General features: G+C 34.1%; 1 protein-coding gene across 1 annotated transcript in view; it reads left to right on the top strand.

Moving 5' to 3' along the window:
* The window catches only part of ATRNL1 (attractin like 1), a 782,697-nt gene that overhangs the window by 213,261 nt on the left and 544,966 nt on the right, over window positions 1-24,470 (top strand). Inside the window, exon 20 of the mRNA XM_043597648.1 lies at window positions 21,006-21,099. Coding sequence (XP_043453583.1) covers window positions 21,006-21,099 — 94 coding nt within the window. The remainder of the gene's footprint in view (window positions 1-21,005; window positions 21,100-24,470) is intronic.

Consider the following 24,470-nt stretch of genomic DNA (forward strand, 5'->3'; position numbering starts at 1 on the left):
GCCATGAGATCATGACCTGAGCCTAAGTTGGACGCTCAACTGACTGAGCCACCCAGGCACCCCATGCCAGAGAATTTTTAAGTGTTCTTTTAAGTTTCCTTTTAAATTATAATTTTATAGTAATCCTTTTTTTATTAAAATATGAGTGGAGGAGGGGCAGAGACGGAGAGGGAGACACAGAATCTGAAACAGACTCCAGGCTCTGAGCTGTCACCACAGAGCTCAAACTCGGGAATGGTGAGATCATGACCTGAGCCAAAGTTGGATGCTCAACCGACTGAGCCACCCAGGTGCCCCCATAGTAATCCTTTTTTATATCTGGATTGGTCCTTGTCCCTTACATTTTTAATCCGTTATTTCTAATGGAGACTGCCCATAAAGCACCCACAGAAAAGCCTCCATTATTGGCTGTGGAAAGATGAAGACTCTCTAGAAGTTTTAACACTGCTTGCATATCGCGAATAATGCTGCTGTGAACCTTACTGCCGAGTCTTTGTTGGATACTGGTTTTCCATTCTTTTGTGTATAAACTAGGAGAGGAATTGTGGGCTCACGTGGTAATTCTATGTTTAACTTTTTGTAAAAGTGCCAAATTGTTCAAGTTGTTTTCCATAGTGGCTGCATCATTCTGTATTTTCACCAGAAATGTCAAAGATTCCAATTTCTCCACATCCATGCTAACACTTGTTATTTTCCATATTTAAAAAAAAATTTTATCCTTCTAGTAGGTATGAAATGATATCCCTTTATAGTTTTGGTTTGTATTTCCTTAATGACTAGTGATATTAACTATCTTTTCGTGTGGTTGATAGTCATTGTAGATTTTCTCTGGAAAATTTCTATTCAGGTCCTTTGCCCATTTAAGAACAATTTATTTTTTAAATTGTGGTAAAATATACATAACATAAAATTTACCATTTTATCATTTTTGTGTTTGTAGCACAGAGGCAATAAGTGCATTTATATTGTTTTAAGATAATCATTACCATCCAACTCCAGAACTTTTTTCATCTTGCAAAATGGAAACTCTATAATTATTTTTTTTTATTTTTATTTAAAAAAAAAATTTTTTTTTCCGACATTTATTTTTTTGGGGACAGAGAGAGACAGAGCATGAACGGGGGAGGGGCAGAGAGAGGGAGACACAGAATCTGAAACAGGCTCCAGGCTCTGAGCCATCAGCCCAGAGCCTGACGCGGGGCTCGAACTCATGGACAGTGAGATCGTGACCTGGCTGAAGTCGGAGGCTTAACCGACTGTGCCACCCAGGCGCCCCACTCTATAATTATTAAATAATAATGCTCCATTACCCTCACGCCAGCTTTTGGCACCATTTTACTTTTTGTCACTATGAATTTGAGTGCCGTAGGTAGTTTGAAATACGTGGCATCCACAGTATTCCATGCTGTAGCATGTGTCACAATATCCTTTCTCCTCAAGGCCTAATGATACTCTGTTGTGAGCATACATGCATTTTGTTTATCCCTTCATCCACTGATGGACCCCTGAGTTGCTTCCACCCTTTGGTATTGTGATGAATGCTGGGATGAACATAGGTGTACAAATACTTGTTCAAAATCCTGTGTCTTTTCATGTGCTTATAGGCCATTTCTGTAGCTTTGAAGAAATGTCTGTTCAAGTCCTTTGCCCTTTTTTATTTGGGTTGTTTGATGTTGTCATTGAATTATAAAGGTTTTTTGTATATTCTAGATAATGAAGCCCTTATCAGATACATGATTTGCAAATATGTTCTTCCATTCAGCGGGTTGTCTTTGTACTTTGTTTATACTGTCCTCTGGAACACAAAAGTTTTCAATTTTGATGAAGTCCAGTTTATATATTTATTTTTTTGTTGCTTGTGTTTTGGGTGCATTTCTAAGAATTCATTGGCCCATGCAATGTCATGAGGATTACCAAAGTATTAGTTTTTTTGCCAACATAGGCAAAAGGAGCATTTGAATAACTGTATTAGCTACAAAATATTTTAAATTGGAATGGCAAGTTTTATCACTCCAGTAGGCCTAAGTGCTTTTACAAGTATGTTCCCCTTTGGGGATGGTACTTCTGTGCTAGGTTTAAGACTAAGTTCAGTTATTCTGTGTTAATTTTCGTTACTGACATTACACATCTGGCAAGCTGAGGCACAATGCAGTGGAAAATTAAAGGGAATGAAAGATAAATGCCTATCTTATTCACTATTGCATATTCTTTGATAGTTTATGAAGCTGTAAATAATTCCTTATAGTTTCCTTGTTTCTTAAAGTTGGCAAGATAATATTTTGCTGTCTATGACTTCTCTATGGTGATGTAATATATGAAAGTCATTTTTATTTTTTAGGGCCACATTAGCTATCAAACTAAATCAACAATATGTCACATCTGGTGAATTATTTTTAATGCAGCCATGGCTAAAATCAATTTATAAAAAAATGGGAAGTGTAAATTTATTGCTATTTCTCTATTCACCTTATTGAAAAAGTTCATTTTTCATTAGTAGATGCATTTATTAAAATTCAAAGTTCTGATGACATTAAGAGAAAGAAGGAAGTAGATTTATGTTTGAATGGTAAGGCTTTAGAAGTACTGCAGATTCAGATATTATTTTTTAAATTCAGTCTACTAAAGTCAATTTAACATTGTTGCCAATATTATATAAATGTACTTGTAGATTTTCCTCAGATTGCTTTTAGCCTATGGCACATTTATAGCTATTCTTTTATTATAATTAACTCTTCAGAGTGGTTTTATTAATACTGGTCAGAATGGCCAACATTAACAACACGAGAAACGACAGGTGTTGGTGAGGATGTGGATGAAGGGGAACCCTCTTGCACTGCTGATGGGAATGCAAACTGGTGCAGCCACTCTGGAGAACAGCATGGAGTTGCCTCAAAAAGTTAAAAATAGAACTACGCTACAATCCAGCAATTACACTACTAGGTATTTACCCAGAGGATACAAAATTACTGATTCAAAGGGACACATGCACCCTGATGTTTACAGAAGCATTATCAACAATAGTGAAGGTAGGGAAAGAACCCAAATGTCCATTGACTGATGAGTGGATAAAGAAGACGTGGTGTGTATGCACAATGGAATATTACTCAGTCATCAAAATAATGAAATCTTGGAAGACCTGGATGGCTCAGCTGGTTAAGTGTCTGACTTCGGCTCAGGTCATGATCTTGGGATTTGTGAGTTTGAGCCCCGCGTCGGGCTCTGTGCTGACAGCTCAGAGCCTGGAGCCTGCGTTGGATTCTGTGTCTCCCTTTCTCTCTGCCCCTTCCTCCCTTGTTCTCTCTCTCAAAAATAAATAAACATTAAAAAATTTCAAAAAGAGGATGAAATCTTGCCATTTGTCACAACATGGATGGAGCTGGAGAGAACTATGATAAGTGAGATAAATCAGAGAAAGACACAAATTCCATATGATTTCACTCATATGTGAAATTTAAGAAATGGAACAGATGTACATAGGGATAAAAAAGGAAATAGAGGGGCAGACCATAATAAAGACTCTTAACTATAGAGAACAAACTGAGGGCTACTGGAGGGGAGCTGGGTGGGGGATGGGCTAAATGGGTGGTGGGTATTAGGGAGGGCATATGTTGGGGTGAGTACTCGGTATCATACGTAAGTGATGAGTCACTTTATTCTACTTCTGAAAGTGCTATTACTTTCTATGTTAACTATGTTAACTAAATGGAAATTAAATAAAAGCTTGAAATAAACCAAAACACTTTAAAAATGGTTTATTAAAATTACTTTGTTTCTCATCGATGTCCAGGAAGATTCTCTGATGCAAATTTGCTCTAGGGCTGCCTGCCATTTACTTCCATCCTTCTTTCTTTCCTTTCATCTATGTGTGTTTGTATGTGTGTATGTTTGTATGTGTGTTTGTATGTATTTGTATGTGTTTGTATGTTGTATGTGTGTATCTGTCATTTATCATCTATCAGTCTTTGTAACTATGGAAGTGTGTAATATTGTAAAGAGCTTGGGCTTTGGAATCCTACTACTTGGGTCCATATCCAGGCAATGCCACTGTATCTTGGATAATTATTTAACCTTTTATTGTCTCAGTTTCTTCACCTAAAAATAGTGTGACTAATTTAATTTATTGTGAGGATTAAATGAGATACTTTACATAGGAAATAATATGTGTTTCTGGCAAATGTTAACTCTAGAATGCTATTATTGCAATTATTACTATTATTTTTATTATTACAGTTGATAACACCAGTAGGCTTAAGTATGTTGAGAAGAATGTATAATTTAGACTTTTGGAACAGTATTATTTTTGTCATATAATCTGCAATCTGACTCATAAATTTTAGTAAATGAAAATAAGTGAATGCTTCATTGAATAGGATGGCTTAGTATACTACAATGGCTCAACACTTGACACACTGAATTACTTTCCAATGAGGGATTACCCCTGATTTCACATACTATTATTGAGTACTTAACTATATGCAAAACCCTGTGTGAAGACTTAAATTTCTATACATCGTGTGGGTGCTATAATAGTGTTATGAAGAGTTTGAATGATAGAAACAGGGAGAAAAAGACTAATTCTGTCGGAAGGATCTGGGTAGGCCCTTTGGAGCTGAGTTCAGTTTATAAATTTCAGTGTTACGTGTTTTATCATTAGTTGCATGCTTTCCTTATACCTTGTTCTCAATGTGAGACAACTGAACTATAATGCTGTCAATCCCTAAAATGTTTTAAAATATTTATGTGTACTTGTTTTGAGTATTCATAAAAAGATGTATTACAAGAACAAAAAATCCTCTCCAAATCATGAAATGTAAGCATTTTAAAAGTCGCAGTCATGTATGATCAAGAGTTTTCTTCATCTAGGTTTTACTGTTTTTGGTTAATTTTTTGCAGGATGTTTAATGGAATTAGTTGGTATTATCAATAAGATTATTTATCATTGCATTCATAATTGGTTTGGCAAAGTCTAATATTTATTAAATTATGTCTTTTAGTTCATTTGTTGTTCTTTTCATAGGCTTTTGAATAATAAACACTGCTGATTTATTTTTCTTCCTACATATGTTTTTATTTTTAATGTGATGAAGAAACTCTTATTATTTTCCAATTTTGGGAAAAAAAAGAGTTCTGTCAACATAGTGACAGTTCCGTTTTTACCTTTGTTTCTTATGAATACAACTTCTGTTTTTCTTTGTGGTATATTGTAGATATCTGCCCGTAACTGACTCTTACAGAAGTATCTAATATTTCAATAAATACACTGGACTATGATACAACTATCCTCTGAGCCTAGAGGGTAGTAAAAAGGAATATGAATGAACTCTTCTTTCTCTTGAGTATGACGGGAGATTTTTAAATTTCAAACCCTTCTCACATATTACAGGTGTTTATAGGAGCTGAAAGTTTATAACCAAATGAACTTGAGCATTTCTTGAAATAAGTGTAAGAAGTTCAATACTCTCAAACTGGGAACATTGACCTGAATAATCTAAAACTGCAGATAAATGAAAATCGCTTGACATGTAAATCTTATTTCTGTTAATTATTTTGACACAAAAAAGTCAAAACTTTGTATTTTCTTAGTATACATGATTATAAAGGCCAACCTGAGACTTAAATATCCCAAAGAGAGATCATTAAATGAATAATTATATAATTAGATATAGATATTTAGTATACGGTATAGGTATGAGGTTTTACTTTGATTAAATATTTTCTTCAGTGGGGCACCTGGCTGGCTCAGTCAGCTGGGTATCCGACTTCAGCTCAGGTCACGATCTCATGCTTTGTGAGTTCAAGCCCCGTGTCGGGCTCTGTGCTGACAGCTCGGAGCCTGGAGCCTGCTTCAGAATCTGTGTCTCCCTTTCTCTCTGCCCCTTACCCCCTCACATTCTTTCTCTGTCTCAAAAATAAATAAACATTAAATTTTTTTTTAAAATATTTTCTTCAGAATAACGTTTTTTAGATAACTTTAAACACATTAAGAAAACCAAGAAAGGCTTTTTAAACTATGCGGAGCTACCTGTTTAAATCGAATGATTAAAAAGAACCTTTATTTCATAGCTTCTACAATATTTTAGCTAGTTTGTCTTCTTTCTCTACTAATTATTTTGAAATGTTTTGTTTTTCTGGTCAAAGTTTTCCTCTAACTTCAGACACTCATAACTCTTTTATCTACTTCATCATTCTGAGCTCTTCTTATCTATCCTCATAAAAGGAATCAAAAGGGCAAGAACTGAGTACATGAAAAGTAGTTAGACCCGACATTAAGTCAGGTAATTTCAGAATGACCTTGATTGTGGGTTAGTAGAAGGTGCAGCTTACTACTTCCTTCTGTTAGATGCCTTTTCTTTAAAGTTTATTTACTTGAGAGAGGGAGGGAAGGGGGGGAAGAGAGAGAGAGAGAGAGAGAGAGAGAGAGAATGAGAATGAAAGAGAACACATGCGTGTGTGTGCTACTGCATGAACAGGTGCAGGGCAGAGGAGGGGCAGAGAGAGAGAATCCCAAGCAGGCTCCGTGCTGTCAGCACAGAGGCAGACACGAAGCTGAATCTCATGAATCATGAGATCATGACCTGAGCCGAAGTCAAGAATCACATATTCAACAGACTGAGCCACCCAGGTGCCCCAGATGCCTTTTTCAAATAGATGTCTGTGGGCTGAGCCTCATGAAACTGCTGGAGACATAGTCACTGAACTTTCGAGTGTTGAGGAACTTTTGCTTGGCTTACTTTTGTACCTTTATTAAACTTACCCCCTTTCCTCAAGATCTCCTTTCCTATTTTTTATTTGCACAAACTTCTCCTTTCCACCTATCCTAACTTAAACTTAATCTTCATGTCAGCTTCTGGCATTTGGTAGTGTTATTTAAGGTTCTAGGCCTGATGATATAGAATATTTCCACCTCTGGTTACATGTTTTTTAGCAATGAAGTGTGTCACTTGCATGCTTTCTTTTCATTGGCACGAATGTATCACTAATGTATCACTAATGTATCATTAATGTGTCACTAATGTATCTCATGGAATTTTAAAAACTACTTAATGATTTTAAATTTACAAGTACAACACTTATCTATTTGCGACTAGGTAGAAGCCATTATTTTATTTTAAGTGTATAATATTTCTCTTTAATTTCATGCGATGTAATCCTTAGCCCCCTTATCAAGCATGAGGTTTTGTGTTATGAGGATCTGGTACCCTCTGGTTGTTTAAAAAGTGATGTTAGATATTATAATTTAATTTAACAGTAAAAATGGCCCTTATACTATCATACAAATGTTAAGGAATTCTTACTTGCTTCAAATGGCAGGCCTAGGGTGAACACTAAAAGGTAGATTTAAAATGGAGCATATTCCTCCTATTCTAAAACGCCAACCATTTATTTAGTATATTCTAGAAAATTAGAGGTTACTCTAAGAAACTCTAAGCATGTATTTGGTTTTATTCTGATTTTTATGGATGTGTTAAAAAGAAAAATTACACTAAATGCCCATTTGGATACATACTTTTTCATTGCTCAGATAATGCACAAACACTAGTTAGTGATGGTGGACAAGTTAATTATATATTAGAAATGCCTAGAACAGGTGTACGAAGGCATCAGCATAAGTATTTTCTGTAAGTATTTCATAACCATATTAAAATCCTTCTAATATATTATTAACAAGGCACACCTTTTCTCTCAAGGTCCATTTTTATATACCATAGAATATAGATGCAAATATTTGCTTTTCTCTTAATTGCAAATAATTTTATCTATACTTTTTATCTTGCTTTTTCTCTGTGGGCTCATCTACTGATTTTATAAGAATAATAATCTGTATTTTTAGGATTTAAAGAAGTATATAAACATTTTATTGTGTATTTATTTTAATAAACAATTTTAACATGTTTTTTGGTCCTGTTAAACGTTCTGCACAAGGCCACTACTGTTCATATTAATTCATTCAAAAAACTGAATTCAGTGACTTTGTTATTTAAAACTCTTCTCCCTTCATCCCCATCTTACTTGTTGATAATACCCATTAGGCCCACACGATTCCTCTCTTCTTTTGCTGTTGGATGTTACAGGTTAGCTGAAATGGAATAACTTCTTATTAAATGTTTGCTGAATGAATGAATGAATGAATACCCTCTCTACAATTTCTATACCCTCCATACAATGTCTCCATTTGTAATCTACCTTTATATTTCCTTTATAAGAAGGGAAGCAAAGACATAATTTTCTTCCTAAGAACATTCAGTAATTTTATTACCATTTCATAAATCTTTCATTGCATACAAAGTGAGAAATAAATTAAAAACTACTTAGTAAGACTTACAATGCCTTTTATGCTGTGCCCTAAAATAATTTTTCTTGTTTCACATTCTATCTTGTTTCTCATATTCCCTCACATCTTTACTTCTCTTTTTCTGTATTTCCACATTTTAGTTAATGACACTAAAATATTCTTTGTCAGTTAAACTCCAAGCATTACGTTAAAAATATATAATAGTTAATACAATAAATGTATTAATAAATTATAATGTATAATAATCTATTAATAAATATATAATAATAGTACCTAATATATATAACTAATAGTTAATAGTTTATTTATGCCATAAATATTGCTAGGAACTTTGCCTAAATTTTTATGTTTCATCCTAAGCATTTTATAAAGTACATACTATTATGTTCATTTTTCAGGTGAGTAGACCAAGAATATAGGCCTGAGTACCATGTTAAAGGTTATGCCTACAGGTGCTAGAACCAGAATTCAAATGTGAACTACCTCATTCTTCTACTCCAAACCTGTATGCTCTCATATCTTTTTGAATCTTAGCTATAATCAGTGGTCAAGTCTTACCCATTTCAAAGCCACAGTAATATCCAGTTGTGTCTGTATTTTAGCCTAGGCTATTCTAATAGTTTCCCAACAGATCAGCCTCTCTTTTAATTATTCTTTTCTTATTTATTTATTTATTTATTTATTTATTTATTTGAGAGAGAGAGAGAGAGAGAGAGAGAGAGCGAGCAGGGGAGGGGCAGAGAGAAAGGGGGAGAGAGAATCACGAGCAGGCTTTGTGCTGTCAGGCCAGAGCCCCAAGCAGGGCTCAAACCCAGGAATCCTGAGATCATGACCTGAGCTAAAATCAAGAGTTGGATGTTTAGCTGACTGAGCCACTCAGGTGCCCCTCTTTTGATTATTCTTTTATTTTATGGCCAGGACATTCATAATATTGTACCTTTTTACCTCAGGCCTAGCCACTCGTTCATTCAAACCCAGCTCTTTACCCATTTGAGCTACGTTTACTTCCCTGGACATCGCTGTACCTCTGAACTCCCTAAGTCATTTTCCAGATCTCATCTCTGGAAATTTCAGCCTGAAAATGTTTTGTAATATTTCTCCTAGCTTCAGGCAGTGTTGGTACCTCCATGGTGATAGGCATCAGTGTTTTTGTAACACTGTTAACTTGTTTTTCTAAGTAGTATGCAGACTTGAGAAAAGTTTGTCTTCTATGTTTTTAATTTTTTATATTATGTTTGTATCCTCATTCCATAGGTGGTAGTACTGTGCTTGGTTTAAAGTTAGCATTTTGTTATATGAGTGTTACTAGGAAAATACAATATTTGTGTTTTCTGTTTTACTCATTTGCACATAATCTATAAGAAAAATAATTTAAATTTCCTAGCTAAGTAATTTTCTAGTTTCAACCAATATTTTCATTAGAGCAAGAGGTAAAAAAGTAGCTTACTGTTATTTGCAAGCTGATTTTTCTTTAAAAAAAAAAAAAGAAAGAAAGCTATAGAGATGCCTGGGTGGCTCAGTTGGTTAAGCGTCTGACTTCATCTCAGATCATGATCTTGCAGTCCGTGAGTTCGAGTCCTGTGTTGGGCTCTGTGCTGACAGCTCAGAGCTTGGAGCCTGCTTTAGAGTCTGTCTGTCTGTCTGTCTGTCTCTCTCTCTGTCTCTCTGTCTCTCTCTCTCTGTGCCTCCCCCACTCACACTCTGTCTCTCTCTCAAAAATAAATAAACTTAAAAAAAAAAAAGAAAGCTCTTTTGTTTTTCATTAATAGAGGGAACAGTGAAGCAATTTTGGTTCCACATGTATATTTTATTTTGCTGGGAATGAAGATTGGTTTTAATAATTTTAGATGGTGTTTTATTCTTTACTCATAACTTATTGAGCAGTAAGTCAATATTTTATATATAAGTTTTTTTGTTAAGTACTGAAAAAAGAAGTTATATAAAGTTTAGATAAGGAAGAAAGTGCAATATATATAATTTTCTTCTATTTCTAGTTTTTCTAGAAAAGATAAATAGAATCTCTGTGTTTCACTTTTCAAACTTACCGACCACATTTCTCCTCACTGATGTATTAATTTTCGGGTCATTTTAACAGAATGTATTGTCCTATAAATGTTAGCAGCTAACTTCCAAATATTATCTATTTCACTTTATCATATAATTTGTATTTTAAAAGTATATTTTTCATATTCTTCTATCTGTCAACAGCTAGTTCTTTCATTCAGTAAAAGAAAGCATTTGGGTATATTATCGGTAATAGAAGACATTTGGGGAATTATCCACAGAGGAAGATTTTTTTTTCTTGAAATGGTAAGGTCTAGTGTTTTTTTGAGAAATGAAATTGCTTATTTCACATATTGCTAACAGCATCCCTTCTCAAAATGGAAACAAAACAAAACAAAACAAAAAACCCTTAATAACTTGTAGAGAAACAAGAACACCTCAAAGTTATTAAACATAATGTTGTTATTTACCTACAGGTCAAAAGCATAAGCCTGTATTTTATTTTTGGGAGGTGTATAAATGTTTAATCTTTTTAAAATTGAAAAGGTCTATTTAACTTTTTTTGTTTTGACATAATTTAATACAAAAGTTGCAAGTAAATACACAGTCTCTTCCTTCTTCTTGGTGTCTCAGTTAATCATTGAAGACTTGATAGGCCTTTATCCCTTAAATACTTTAGTGATACTTTCTAAAAACTAGAAATTCTGTAACCTTATAGTTACAGAAATCAGGAAATGAACACTGGTGCATATTGTTATTAAATGTAGACCTTACTTAGATTCCACCATTTGTCCCAGCATTGTTCTTTTTTTTTTTTAATTTTTTTTTAACATTTATTTATTTTTGAGACAGAGAGAGACAGAGCATGAACAGGGGAGGGCCAGAGAGAGAGGGAGGCACAGAATCTGAAACAGGCTCCAGGCTCTGAGCTGTCAGCACAGAGTCCGACGGGGAGCTCGAACTCACGGACCGTGAGATCATGACCTGAGCCGAAGTCGGACGCGTAACCGACTGAGCCACCCAGGCGCCCCCAGCATTGTTCTTTAGAGAAAAAGAAAATCCAAGATTACTGGTTGTATTCATTTATATGTCTCTTTACACTTCTTGAATCTGGAACATTTTTTGAGCCTTTTTTTTATCTAGTGATGTTGACATTGTTTAGGAATACAGCCTAGTAGTGTGTGTGTATATATAGAATGTGCTACAGTATGGCTCTGTTTGACATGTCTTTATGATTATATTCTGATTACACACTTTGGGCAGGATACCACTGAAGTTATGCTAAATTTTTTTCACCATATCATGAGCCACATGCTATCATCGTTCTGTTAATGGTAATGTTCAGTATGAACGTTTGGATAAAGTGTTGTCTGCTAGATTTATGCACTGTAAAGTTACCTTTTTATCCTGTCATGAAAAAACTATCTTTTGGGAGATACTTTGAGACTGTGAGTATTGTATTAGTTCTTAAACTTTCACCTACTAGTTTTATGATTTTTACCAAATGATTTTCTCATTCATCAGTTTTCTGTACTGATTATTTGGCTTGATTTTACAGTGAAAAACTTTCTCTTCTTTAGTTTGTATATCTTATCTATGTATCTACCTATGATCTATCTATCTCTTTATATCATTACCTATTTTTCATATATCTATCAGTGAACACTTTATCATTCTTTGAGCATTTTCTTGTGTTTTAGGTACCGTCTTGTAATATTCCTGCCCTGACTGGCAACTGGCATTTCTTAAGCTGCCCTGTTTCTGTTAGTGGGCTCTTTGCTACAAAGACATCTTTATTTTTGGATCATCTCAACAGACAGAACTAGAGAATAAATATCTGTGTACATACGTGCATATATGTTTGTCTACCCATAGACATATATATATTCTTATACATAACTACACACACTGGTACACATTTTTACCTCTATTTGTATTTTATATTATAAAATCCCTGAGTTTACACTAATACCTAATTTTCTGTCCCTTACTACAGGGTTTATTCTATTCTTCCCACTTTCCAAATTTTTAATCCAACTTTCATTATCCACAGCATATATTTTTTTAATTTCTTCAGTCTTAGAATGTACAGAAGGTATTTCCAGAGTTGTAACCCATACCTCTGTGAAAAGGAAGAATATTAATTAGAGGTTAGCATTTATTTATTTATTTTGTCTCCAGTGTGAGGACATATAATCTCTAACTGTGTTTAAAAATTACTTGTGTTTGGGGCACCTGGGTGGCTCAGGCTATTGAGTGTCCGACTTCAACTCAGGTCATAATATCACAGTTTGTGGGTTTGAGCCCTGAAACGGCTCACTACTGTCAGTGTGGAGCCTTGCTTCAGATCCTCTGTCCCTTCTTTTTCTGCCCCTCCCCTGCAATGTGTGCTCTCTGTCACAAAAACAAGTAAATGTTAAAAAAAAAAAGTACTTGTGTTCATTGTTTTTCCTCCTTCAGTGTGGTCGTTAATCATCTGAGTAAGGGTCATTCATTTATATCTGTGTTTAGTTAGTGTTAGCCTGGACCCCATCAGTATCATTGATGTTATTTTCTTTTTTGAGTGTGTGAAACATTTACATGGTCCCCAAAGTCAGGAATGTACAAAAAGTCATTTTCCTCCCTACCTCCTCCCCCCCACCCCCAATTCTTTCCATGACATTCTTATTCATGCCTTGTAAGCAACCTGTCTCAAACCATTCTCTGGTTTATCCTCCCTATGTTTTTTAAATTAAATATGCAGAAACATGCACATTTTCTTATTTTTTTACACAAAGGGTAACATGTCTATTGTACTTTTTTTGTCATATAATAACATAATTTGGAAATCATTCCATGTTACTTACAGAGATCTTCCTCGTTCTTTTTATAGCTACCTAGTACTGCATTTTGAGAATATACTACAGTTTATTCAACTGTTCTCCTAACTCTGAATATTTAGGCAGATTCCAATAATTTCAAATGTCAGTAATGGTAGCGGAAACTTTTGTGTGCGTAGATATTTCTGTACTATAAGAGGTGTTTCATCAGGATAAATTCCTCAAAGGGAGCATGCTAAGTTAGATAAAAACATACACAGTATTCCTAGCAATGATTGTACCAGTCTGCATTCCCACTAGCACTGTGTAAGAGTACCTATTACCACATAGATTTGCGAACAGAATATGTTTTTATACTTTTCAACTTTTGTCAGATAGGTGAAAATTAGTAAATCAGTGTTTTAATTTTTAGTTCTCTTATGGGTGAAGTTAAACTTCTCTTTATGTATCTAAGGACCATTTTTATATTTTATGTTAATTGTCTGTGTATTTGTTCAATTCTCTTTGGGGATATTTTCATATTTTTTCCTCAATTTGACAAGAGTTCTTTACTTATTAGGAATATTATCTATCTGTTGAATAATTTTCTCTAAGTTGGTCTGTCTTTTGACCTTGCTTATGGTGATTATTATTTATTTTGCCATGCTGAAGTCTTTATATTTTAATGTCATCAAAATTATCACTTATTTTATTTTAATGTTTTTTTGAATGTTTATTTTAGAGAGAGAGAGAGAGAGAACCCAAGTGGGGAAGGGGCACAGAGAGAGAGGGAGACACAGCATCTGAAGCAAGCTCCAGGCTCCAAGCTGTCAGCACAGAGCCTGACATGGGGCTCAAACCCATAAACCTTGAGATCATGACCTGAACTGAAGTTGGATGCTCAACCGACTGAGCCACCCAGGTGCCCCAAAATTATCACTCTTAGAATTAGAGTTAGAATACTTTTTTTTTACATCCTAGTTATCTAAGTTACTTGTATATTCTTGGCTTACTTGTATAGTTTTACTTTTTTACATTTAGGTCACTGATGCTTTTGGAGTTTAATTTTGTGTATGGTGTGAAGTATGGATCTAAGGTTACCTTTTTTTGGGGGTGCCTGGGGTGGCTCAGTCAGTTAAGCTACCGACTCTTGATTTCAGCCCAGGTCATAATCTCACGGTTTGTCCCGTGAGGCTCCATGTCGACAGTGCAGAGCCTGCTTGGGGTTTTCTCTCCCTCGGTCTCTGCCTTTCCCCTGCTTGTGCTCTCTCTCTCTCTCACAATTAATAAATACATTTTAAAAATTAAAAAATATAATGTAACCTTTGTCTATCCATTGTCCCAGTGACATTTATTTTAAAAAAATCATTTTGATCCATGATTTAATATACACACTTTTTATATACTAAAGTTTCATATGTATTTGGTTCTATTTATGGATTTTCTATTGTACTCTGCTGAGCTGTTTCTCCATTGATGTGCCATTATCTCAGTGTTTTAATTATAGAGAGCTTATAAATGTTTTAATGTCTAGTAGGCTGGGTTTTTTTAAGCTTTTTTAGTGTTTTCCTGGCTATTCTTGCATGTTTATTTTTTATATGATGATTATTATCAATTAATTCCCATCAAAATGTGGCATTTTTATTGAGATGTAAGATTCATGAATTAATTCAAACAGAACTGACATCTTTATGATGTTGGTTGCTTTTTTTTTTCAAGAGCAACAAATTTTTTTTATTTATTCACAACTACTTTTAGGCCTACAATGGATTTTGCATATATATTTTTAAAAATTTATTCCCGAATATTTTATCTTCTTCATTCCAATTATAAACTAATTTTCTATCTGTTACCTGTTTTTTATTATTAGAAGGTTATTGATTTCAGTGTGTTATTTAATTATGTTACCTTACTGGATTGTTTAATGTTTTAGTTTGTGTTACTACTGCTTCTCTGGGATTGATTCCCAGGCATACTACTGTATCATTTCCAGGTGGACATAGTTTAACTTTTTCTTTCTAGTTCTTAAGTATCAATTAACTTTTCTTGTATAATTACACTGGCTAATATCTCTAGTGCAATATTAGTAGTAAAAGAGTTACTGGGTAGTCTTGCTTTGTTCCTGTTCTTAGCAGAAAAAATGCTTCCATTGTTTCCTTATTATGCAAGATATTGATTATTTTTGTATATAATGTCTGTAGATGTATATAGTTATCTAAGAAGTATCATCTCATTCCTGTTTTCTTTAATATTTTATCAGGAATGAACATTTATTTTTGTCAGAATTTTTAGTGTCTAGATTGTAAATATTTTTTTCTCTTTAGATTTATTAATATGTATATTAATGAATCTGAAAATGATGAGTCAACCTTGTAAAACTAATAGGTTTAGTGTGTATTTACTGCAGGCAATTATTGATTGTGTGACGGTTGGTTTGTGTGTGTAAAATATGTGTGGTTAGTTTCAGCTTTAAACACTTTTTATTTCTATTACATTTTATTTTATTTTATTTTATTTTAATTTAAGTACAGTTATCTTACAGTATTAAATAAGTTTCAAGTGTACAATATAGTGATTTAAGCTTTTGAACTTTAAAAAGTACATTGTAAATCATATTTGAAATTAACAACATATGTGGTCAGTAGGCTACATGTTGTCTATATGTACATAAATTCATCACACACAAACATATATTTTCTGATAAGAGGTTTAAGGAATCCCAGAATATAATTCTTAACTTTGCTACTTACTAGATGTATAAGCATGGCTATGTTTTTGTTTGTTTGCTTGTTTTGTTTTTTCTTTGAAGCCGTTCCTATGTCAAATGTGTATAATAACATGAATGGTGAAAGATTAAAGAGGTAATATGTGTGAAAGTACCTCAGATAGTATAGTCATGTATAGATACAAAATATTGGTATTGTTATTAACCTACTTCATGTTTTATATTTATAACATAATGAATACTTAATGTTTTTTCAGATTATGTGATTCATCAATTAATAAGTATTCAAAGCATCTTTTAAAATAACCTCACTGAAAACAATACAGATTCAAAAAGATATATTAAAAAAAATTTTTAATCACTTTTGAGAGAGAGACAGTGTGAGTCAGAGAGGGGCAGAGAGAGGGAGAGAGGGAGAATCCCAAGCAGGCTCCTCACTGTCAGTACAGAGCCTGACGCGGGGCTCGAACCCATGAAACCATGAAATCTTGACCTGAGCCAAAAACCAAGAGTCAGACACTTAACTGACTAAGCCGTGCAGGTACCCCCAAAAGAGATATTTTTTAAAAATTCATTCAATTGGAATTTAAGAATTTGAACTTGAGGCAAGTAGTAATTTTTGGTGGTAGGACAATGAGCGAACAAAACTGGTATTTCTTTTGATATTGATGTTTGCTTTGTGAATATGTTCGAATGTGTCATTCTTGCCTCGTTTATAGCCCATTTGTTCATTTTTTAGTTGAATAAAAACTAGATTAAATAAATAAAATATAAGAAATCAATTACAAAGGGTTTAAATACTTTAAGCAGTCATTAGCAATGGTCAAGAAATATAGCCGGCTAGAGTAAGAAAATAAAGTATGACTCATTTTCTTTTGTCAAAGAAAATGAAACAAGACTAAAGTTACTCTTTTATAAAACTAAACACAGGGTATTGAGAATGCAATTCCAGAAGAGTTGAGTTAAAATTCATTTTGGTGAAAAATTTTAATTGTTTTAAATAGGAGAGGGTTCTCTTCTATTAGGAAAACAAAAACAAGTGGTTTTAAATGTGGTTTCGGGAAAACTGACAAATTATGTGAGTCCAGACTGTGTAGATTAGGGATTAGCTTTTTTTTCTCTCTCTCTAAAGTGTTAAATAGTAAATTTTGTTTTTTGTAGACCAGATACAGTTGCTGCTGTTGTTGCCTCCTCCTTCTCTTCCTCCTTCCCTCCTTTATCGCGACCTTCACCTCCTTCTCTTCATAATCTTTTAAAAATGTAAAACACAGTCTTAGCTTATGGCCCATACAGAATTGGAAATGGGCCTCAGGGATACAGTTAGAATAGATGTTAGCATTTCTCTTTCCATTTTTGAAAATGTTAGCTTTGGAATATAAAATAAAAATCTTACAGCCTGGCACTTTATGACTTTCCAATCTATAACTGAAATCCTTGAAACAGTGCCATTTGCCTGAAGGTTCCAGTTACTTAGTTCTAGATTCTTGTTTCCCATCCAATTACATTTCTAGAGCAATGCCTTACACCCAAGAGCATTTAGTAAATATTGGATCTAGGACTAAATAACTGAGTTTTACTACTTTTTATTTAGGCAAGTACAGATGTCAAATATCCTAACTAAACAAAGCCATTTCTGTAAGTTAGATGGTCTGTTTTTAATTATGAGATCTATCTAGGGGCACCTGCGTGGCTCAGTCGGCTAAGGGTCCGACTTCAGCTCAGGTCATGCTCTCACGGTCCGTGAGTTCGAGCCCCGCGTCGGGCTCTGTGCTGACAGCTCAGAGCCTAGAGCCTGCTTTGGATTCTGTGTCTCTCTCGCTGTCTGCCCCTTCCCTGCTCATGCTCTGTCTCTCTCTCAAAAATAAACATAAACAAAATTTTAAAAATGAGACCTTTCATTATTTCAGTAAAAAAAAAATCACACTGATCACACTGTCTCAACAATAGGTACATGGCAAAGTTGTAATTCTTGCATTTTTAGTCAGAAAATCAGATTGCTACAGTATTATTGGTATCAACATTTCATGTTTATATCAAAAAGAAACCACTATATTCTGTTTTCCCTTTTCATACATAAGTTTGTTGTTGTAAATAAAAATGTAAGTTTGAAGAATAGAACTTTAGGTTAGCTATTTGAATGTTTGCCTTTGCCAGAATTCTTACTACTTTAAAATCTAATATATAGCATATGTACTAAAAATCAAGTATAATATGATGGAAGTATACAAAGGATATTAAATGGGCATTATTTCCAAACTTCCATAAATTATTACTGTAGGTATTCCACAGATAGTAACGATAGAACCATGAAAGTTACTTAGGCACATGAACTGACTTTGCAACAAGTACTGCCAATGACTGCTTTTTGGTTTCATGTTTCAAAGTATAGGGGCGCCTGGGTGGCTCAGTCGGCTAAGGGTCCGACTTCAGCTCAGGTCATGATCTCACGGTCCGTGAGTTCGAGCCCCGCGTCGGGCTCTGTGCTGACAGCTCAGAGCCTGGTGCCTGTTACGGATTCTGTGTCTCCCTCTCTCTGACCCTCCCCCATTCATGCTCTGTCTCTCTCTCTCTATCTCAAAAATAAATAAACGTTAAAAAAATTAAAAAAAAAGTATATTCCTCATGTACAACTTGTTGGAATAACCCATATCACATCTTTTTTTTCTATTCTTATTGTTCAGTTTTGCTTATAAGTTGATATTTCAGCTTTATACTGTAGAGGAAGAGAAATAACATGTGACCACATAATGTCCCTCTAGTGTATGTCTAGGCTATAAAATCATCATCATATAAAATTTGCCAAACAAAAGGCCACCGTATGATGGTTTCATAGGTGCTTATTCAGCATAAAAAGATAACCTCAAACGCTGACAACAGAATAATTTCAACAGTGTCATGAAGTATAAATCTTAAAAAATTGAATTTAGAATACATTTGTGCCATTTTAGCCTGAAGTACAGAACCACAAGGGAATTCTCTCAAAATGAGCTTACATTAAAAGGTACTTTAACACAATTTTTTTTTTTTGGTCTCAGGAATTATTAAAGCTACTATACAATGATAATTCTTTTAAGAAACTCTGCAAACATAACTCTTGTCCAGTTCTGCCATAAAGGGTAAATAAAAGGTTTATCTGAGTTTTAAAATATTAATGTGTATCATTATTTTTAGTAAAGTTCTGAATATAAAACAATATGAAACTCTGCAAGTTAATACTAAGATATCATGGTACATTCGTTTACTATTTCTGAAGTTAGATGTAATCAATACATCTTAGGGACCCATTATTGCTTGTTGATAGTTTTCTTTATTCCTTGCAATACTGTCCATTGTCATTCATTTTTTTGTAATTCTCACATGTTGTGTTTCCATAGTTAATTCTACAAACTTAAAGGAAAATTATGCTGATTTATTTAAATATTCTTTAAGAGGAAGCAATCATGCTTTTCTGTGGAAATCTCTTCTAGCAAAAAACAAACAAACAACAAAACAAAAACAACCCCAAGTTATTAAAAATCTACCTAGTACCAAAACTAGGGTAGGGTTGGGTGTATTTATATTAATCATGAAAGCAGATAATCATAAGCAATTAGAAAGGTGCATAGTGTTCTAGAATATTTTATACTTTGATCAAAACCAGTGACTCATTAACTGATTTATATATGTATATTTGAATCAGGAAAAGACCACATTGTTTCATTTTCATCAAGAGAGTGATGTAACTAGATGGAGGTGTGTAGGAACAGCGTAGTTCTCATGGAAAGTCTTTGAAAGGGCTAGTGACTTGTTTGGCCTTGTCTCTTTAGACTATATCTTAGGATTGGCAATGAGTTGTAGCCCAGGTAGAAAGATCAGAAATGGGATTGTATTGGTGTCAGTAAGAGAAGGTGAATAACAATACTCTACTACCAGTTAGTAGCTATCACAATGAAAAGGAGGGATTAGATACAAGAGGGATTGTGCATGCAGAAACTAGAACCTACCAATCAATTGGATGTTGGACACAATTAAATATGAAGTTGGTGTTCCAAATAATGGGAATGCTACTCTTTAATAAGGAATACAGAGTAAGATGAAATAAGTTCACCTGAGCCAAATTGACTGCGTAACTCTTACACCATGGAATGTTTCAGTTAATATTCTGGAATACTAAAACTGAGAATGATCTGAGAAACTTATTAAGATGGTTTGGGGGCAATAAACAGGCATGCTTTTTTGACATGGTATAGAACTATTTTTATTATATCATTGGCAGTGATAATAGCAGTAGAAGTAATAGCTGCATATATTAGGTGCTTGATTTGTGTTAGGTATTTAAAAACACATGTGGATCCTGAGAAACTTAACAGAAGACCATGGGGGCAGGGGAAGGAAAAAAAAATTAGAGAGGGAGGGAGCCAAACCATAAGAGACTCTTAAAAACTGAGAATAAACTGAGGGTTGATGGGGGATGGGAAGGAGGGGATGGTGGGTGATGGGTATTAAGGAGGGCACCTGTTGGGATGAGCACTGGGTGTTCTATGGAAATCAATTTGACAATAAATTTCATATTAAAAAAATAAAAATAAAAACACATGATCTCATTTAATTTTCACATCCCTACTAAGAGCTAAGTATTTATTTATTTACTTATTGTTTCAATTTTTTATTACAAATTCTAGTTAGTTAACATATAGTATACTGTATAATATATAGTAGAATTTAGTGATCCATCACTTACATATAACGTCCAATTAAGAACTAAGTATTACTGTCATTTTTTTTGCAGATGAAGCAACTGAAGCATAGAGAAGTTAAATAAATTGCCCAAGGTCACATAGCTGGTGATTATAGATGTACATTTTAATGCCAAGCTGTTTGACTCCAAAACTCTTGTACTCTTTGAAATTCATTTCATCAAATAGATGTAGCAAATCAGAAGTGGAAAGGAACCCAAAGAAGAATACAATAATATGTGTATCCATACTAAACTTCAGGATGCCCCAAAGACTTTAAAGAGTTTCACAAAATTTTTAAATAAGTGAATTTACTTGCCTTTAGTTAAAGATAACTTATGTGGTAACCCTAGTTTTTGGGTGGCAGGGAGAAAATACACAGTATAAAAATAAGATAAAAATAATACCCGGAAATGTGATACAAGTTTTTGATGGAGAATATTAAGTGTTATTTTTGTTTTGACTTACAGCTTGTACATGCAGTGGCCATGCCAACATTTGTCATATGCACACAGGAAAATGTTTCTGCACAACTAAAGGAATAAAAGGTGATCAGTGTCAATTGTAAGTAAAAATGAATTTTTAAAACTTTTGTGGATTGAATTTCTGCTGTAAACTAATTGTTTAGGTTTTCTTTTTTAAGTTTAGTGTTACACTAGTTAAGCAGCCAATATTATTGTAAACTAAGTTCAGTTGCATTTTATCAATTCTCATGAAAAATTAAGCTTTTAAATTTTTTTAATGTTTATTTTTTGAGAGACACAGAGTGTGAGCAGGGGAGGGGCAGAAAGAGAGGGAGACGTGGAATCCGAAGCAGGCTCCAGGCTCTGAGCTGTCTGCACAGAGCCTGATGCGGGGCTGGAACTCACAAGCTATGAGATCATGACCTGGGATGAAGTCAGATGCTCAACTAACTGAACCACCCAGGCACCCCCAAAATTAAGCCTTTTTTTTAATTAAAAAAAAAATTTTTTTTTCATCGTTTATTTATTTTGGGGACAGAGAGAGACAGAGCATGAATGGGGGAGGGGCAGAGAGAGAGGGAGACACAGAATCGGAAACAGGCTCCAGGCTCTGAGCCATCAGCCCAGAGCCCGACGCGGGGCTCGAACTCACGGACCGCGAGATGGTGACCTGGCTGAAGTCGGACGCTTAACCGACTGCGCCACCCAGGCGCCCCCAAAATTAAGCCTTTTAAGATGGCCTTTTTTCAGAGCCTTTAAAATAGAACCCATAGAATATGATTGCCTTTGGTATCTTTCTTTTTTTTTTTTTTAACATTTATTTATTTTTGAGAGACAGAGTGTGAGTGGGGGAGGGGCAGACAGAGAGGGAGACACAGGATCTGAAGCAGGTTCCAGGCTCTGAGCTGTCAGTACAGAGCCTGACATTGGGCTCAAACTCATGGACTGTGAGATCATGACCAGGGCTGAAGTTGGACGCTTAAATGACGAGCCACCCAGCTGCCTCTGTCTTTAGTATCTTTCTAAAAAAAAAAAGAAATACTCTTAAATTTTTGGAAAACACATATATCAAATCTGAATTTTATTTTTATAATTTTCCTCCATATCTTATTAAATAAATAACTCCAATCAAATGTTTTTTGCCTTTCTTTTGAATCTGTCATTGTTAATTAAAATTGTAGTCATTTAAGACTTTCAAGTTGTTCTTATACTTTTCTTCTTTTTCCGTTTTACTAGACAGGAACCCACTCTTGTTACTCTGCTTTTAGTAGTTTTATGAATGATTTTTGTCTTTTTATAATTTAGTTGTTAGTGCTCATTTCAGCAGCACATATATTATAATTTAGTTGTTATTCTCAAGATTTATTCTCCCCTTGCCCAAAATTAACCCTAAAAAGCAGCTGTTTGATGTTATTTAAACATTCTTTTTTTCTTATTTAAATATATCATATAATGTTAAAATAATTTTTATGGTTCTGAATTGTATATACTTACTTATATTAGATATAAATGTATTTGACACAAATCATAAAGTCTAATAAGTATAGAATTATGAAAAAACTAATAAAAGATTTTCTAAAACTTTTATATCCAAAGACCTGTTAACCATGGAAAATGATCATTTTGTTTGTTTTTATTTAAAACAAATATGCTATTTGCTGTAGAATTATTTTAAACATTTCAAGGTAGATGATCATGTCTTTGACTAGGCATTTGGGTATCATAGGTTTTTAAGTTCAGAGAAGGTGAGCACAACCATATTTTATTCCTTTTCCACAGTCTCTTAAAAAGGAGGTGAAAGTATAAGATCTTAGGGAAATCCCTATTAAGGAAGGCTGTTTTGGTCTCAGTACCATTGGAAATTAAGTCAGAGTTCTGTGTTCTAATATAGCAGATACTTCTAATATTTTGCTGAATATTAGTGTTCATAAGCAGGCCACCTTCTTGGTCTGTGCATTTGCACAGGGCTTCATGCTTAGAAGGGCATCATGCTTGGGTTAATGCATTGCTTTCACCATCTTGAAATTCTTAATAAAATTTTAACAAAAGCCTTATATTTTTATTTTGCATTGCTTCTTGTTTCACTCTCCCCCTCCATGAAATATATATCAGGTTCTGGTCACAAACAATAAATATTTTATTTTTGTTCTGAGATTCCAGTATTCCATCAATTAAAACTGACAATTTAAATTTGTACTGTAGTTTTGTATAAATGGTACAATCATTTATAATAATTATCTCTTGTGTGATGTGGTACTGTAGTAAGATACTTTTGTTTCCAGATTAGAGAGAGCAGTGTTGTAATTCATGGAACTCATGGGATTATAAGCTTAGAAATACAGAGTTACAGGGTTTGGCATATGTATGAAATAGTAAAACAATAAATTATATAGTTCTGAATGATGAAAGTACATTTTTCCCTAGTTATTATTTATGATTTTTATAAGCAGGGAAAAATTGGAATGTTAATTAGTATAGTATTTTTTAGATGGTGTTTGTAGATAGAATTATATTCATTATTTTTTCTTCATTTTATTTATTTGGCTTTGGAGTGTGGAGCAATAAAAATAGGATCATCATTCTTAAAGCAATTATTTTCTACAGTGTGCATATATTGAAAATGAGACTCTTGTTAGGAAACAAAGCTAGCCATTCAAATCACTAAATAATTATTAAATGAGTGCTTGTACTATTAATGAAGATGAATAACACAGTTTTTGCTTAAAGTATGTTTCGGGCTAACAATGGAGACACTAGCCAAAATATAATATACTAATTTATTGTATTAGTGATTTGAAGTGCTTGTGAACCTCTCCCTCTTCACAGGATAATTTGTTTTTGGCTCTAAGTATGTAGTTGGACATCACATCTTCTTGTGTGTTTTTCATAACCTCCTCAAACTGAAATTGGTTCTTTTGCTATGTGCTAATTTTTTCTTTGCATTATCTGTGTACTTGCCTGTATCCTTTGCTAGAATGACATTCTTTGGGGACCATATCATCAGTACCACACTGTAAGGGTTCAGTAAGCTTATTTAATGGAATGGAATGAAGAAAGTGTTGAAGGACTACTGAAAAGGGAGGGATTAATTCACCCTGGAGGGATTAGGTGAGTTTGAGAAGAGGATACTTGAGCTGAAACTTGAAGGAGGAGGTAGAACGTTCTGGGTATAGAATACAGTGAACAGAAGGGGAAACTAGATCAGTAAAGCAAAGAAAGAAGTGAAAATGGAAGTGATTATAGCACTTCCGATTTTTGCTTAAGGACATAGAGAGCTGGAAATAGTACCCATCAGTCCCACCTTTACAGTGAAAGAAAAAAGAGCTGGGCAAACTGAAAATCCATGAGCTTGCTGGAAATCATTGGAGAACTGAGATCACAGGGTAACCAAATGGCCAAAAAAGTAGAGAGAAACAGGAGCTTTCAGGGAGAGAGGGGACTGGAACACTGGGTTACCTGGAGTGAAACCAA

This window comes from Prionailurus bengalensis, chromosome D2, assembly GCF_016509475.1.
Source record: "Prionailurus bengalensis isolate Pbe53 chromosome D2, Fcat_Pben_1.1_paternal_pri, whole genome shotgun sequence".
In the NCBI taxonomy this organism is placed as follows: domain Eukaryota; kingdom Metazoa; phylum Chordata; class Mammalia; order Carnivora; family Felidae; genus Prionailurus; species Prionailurus bengalensis.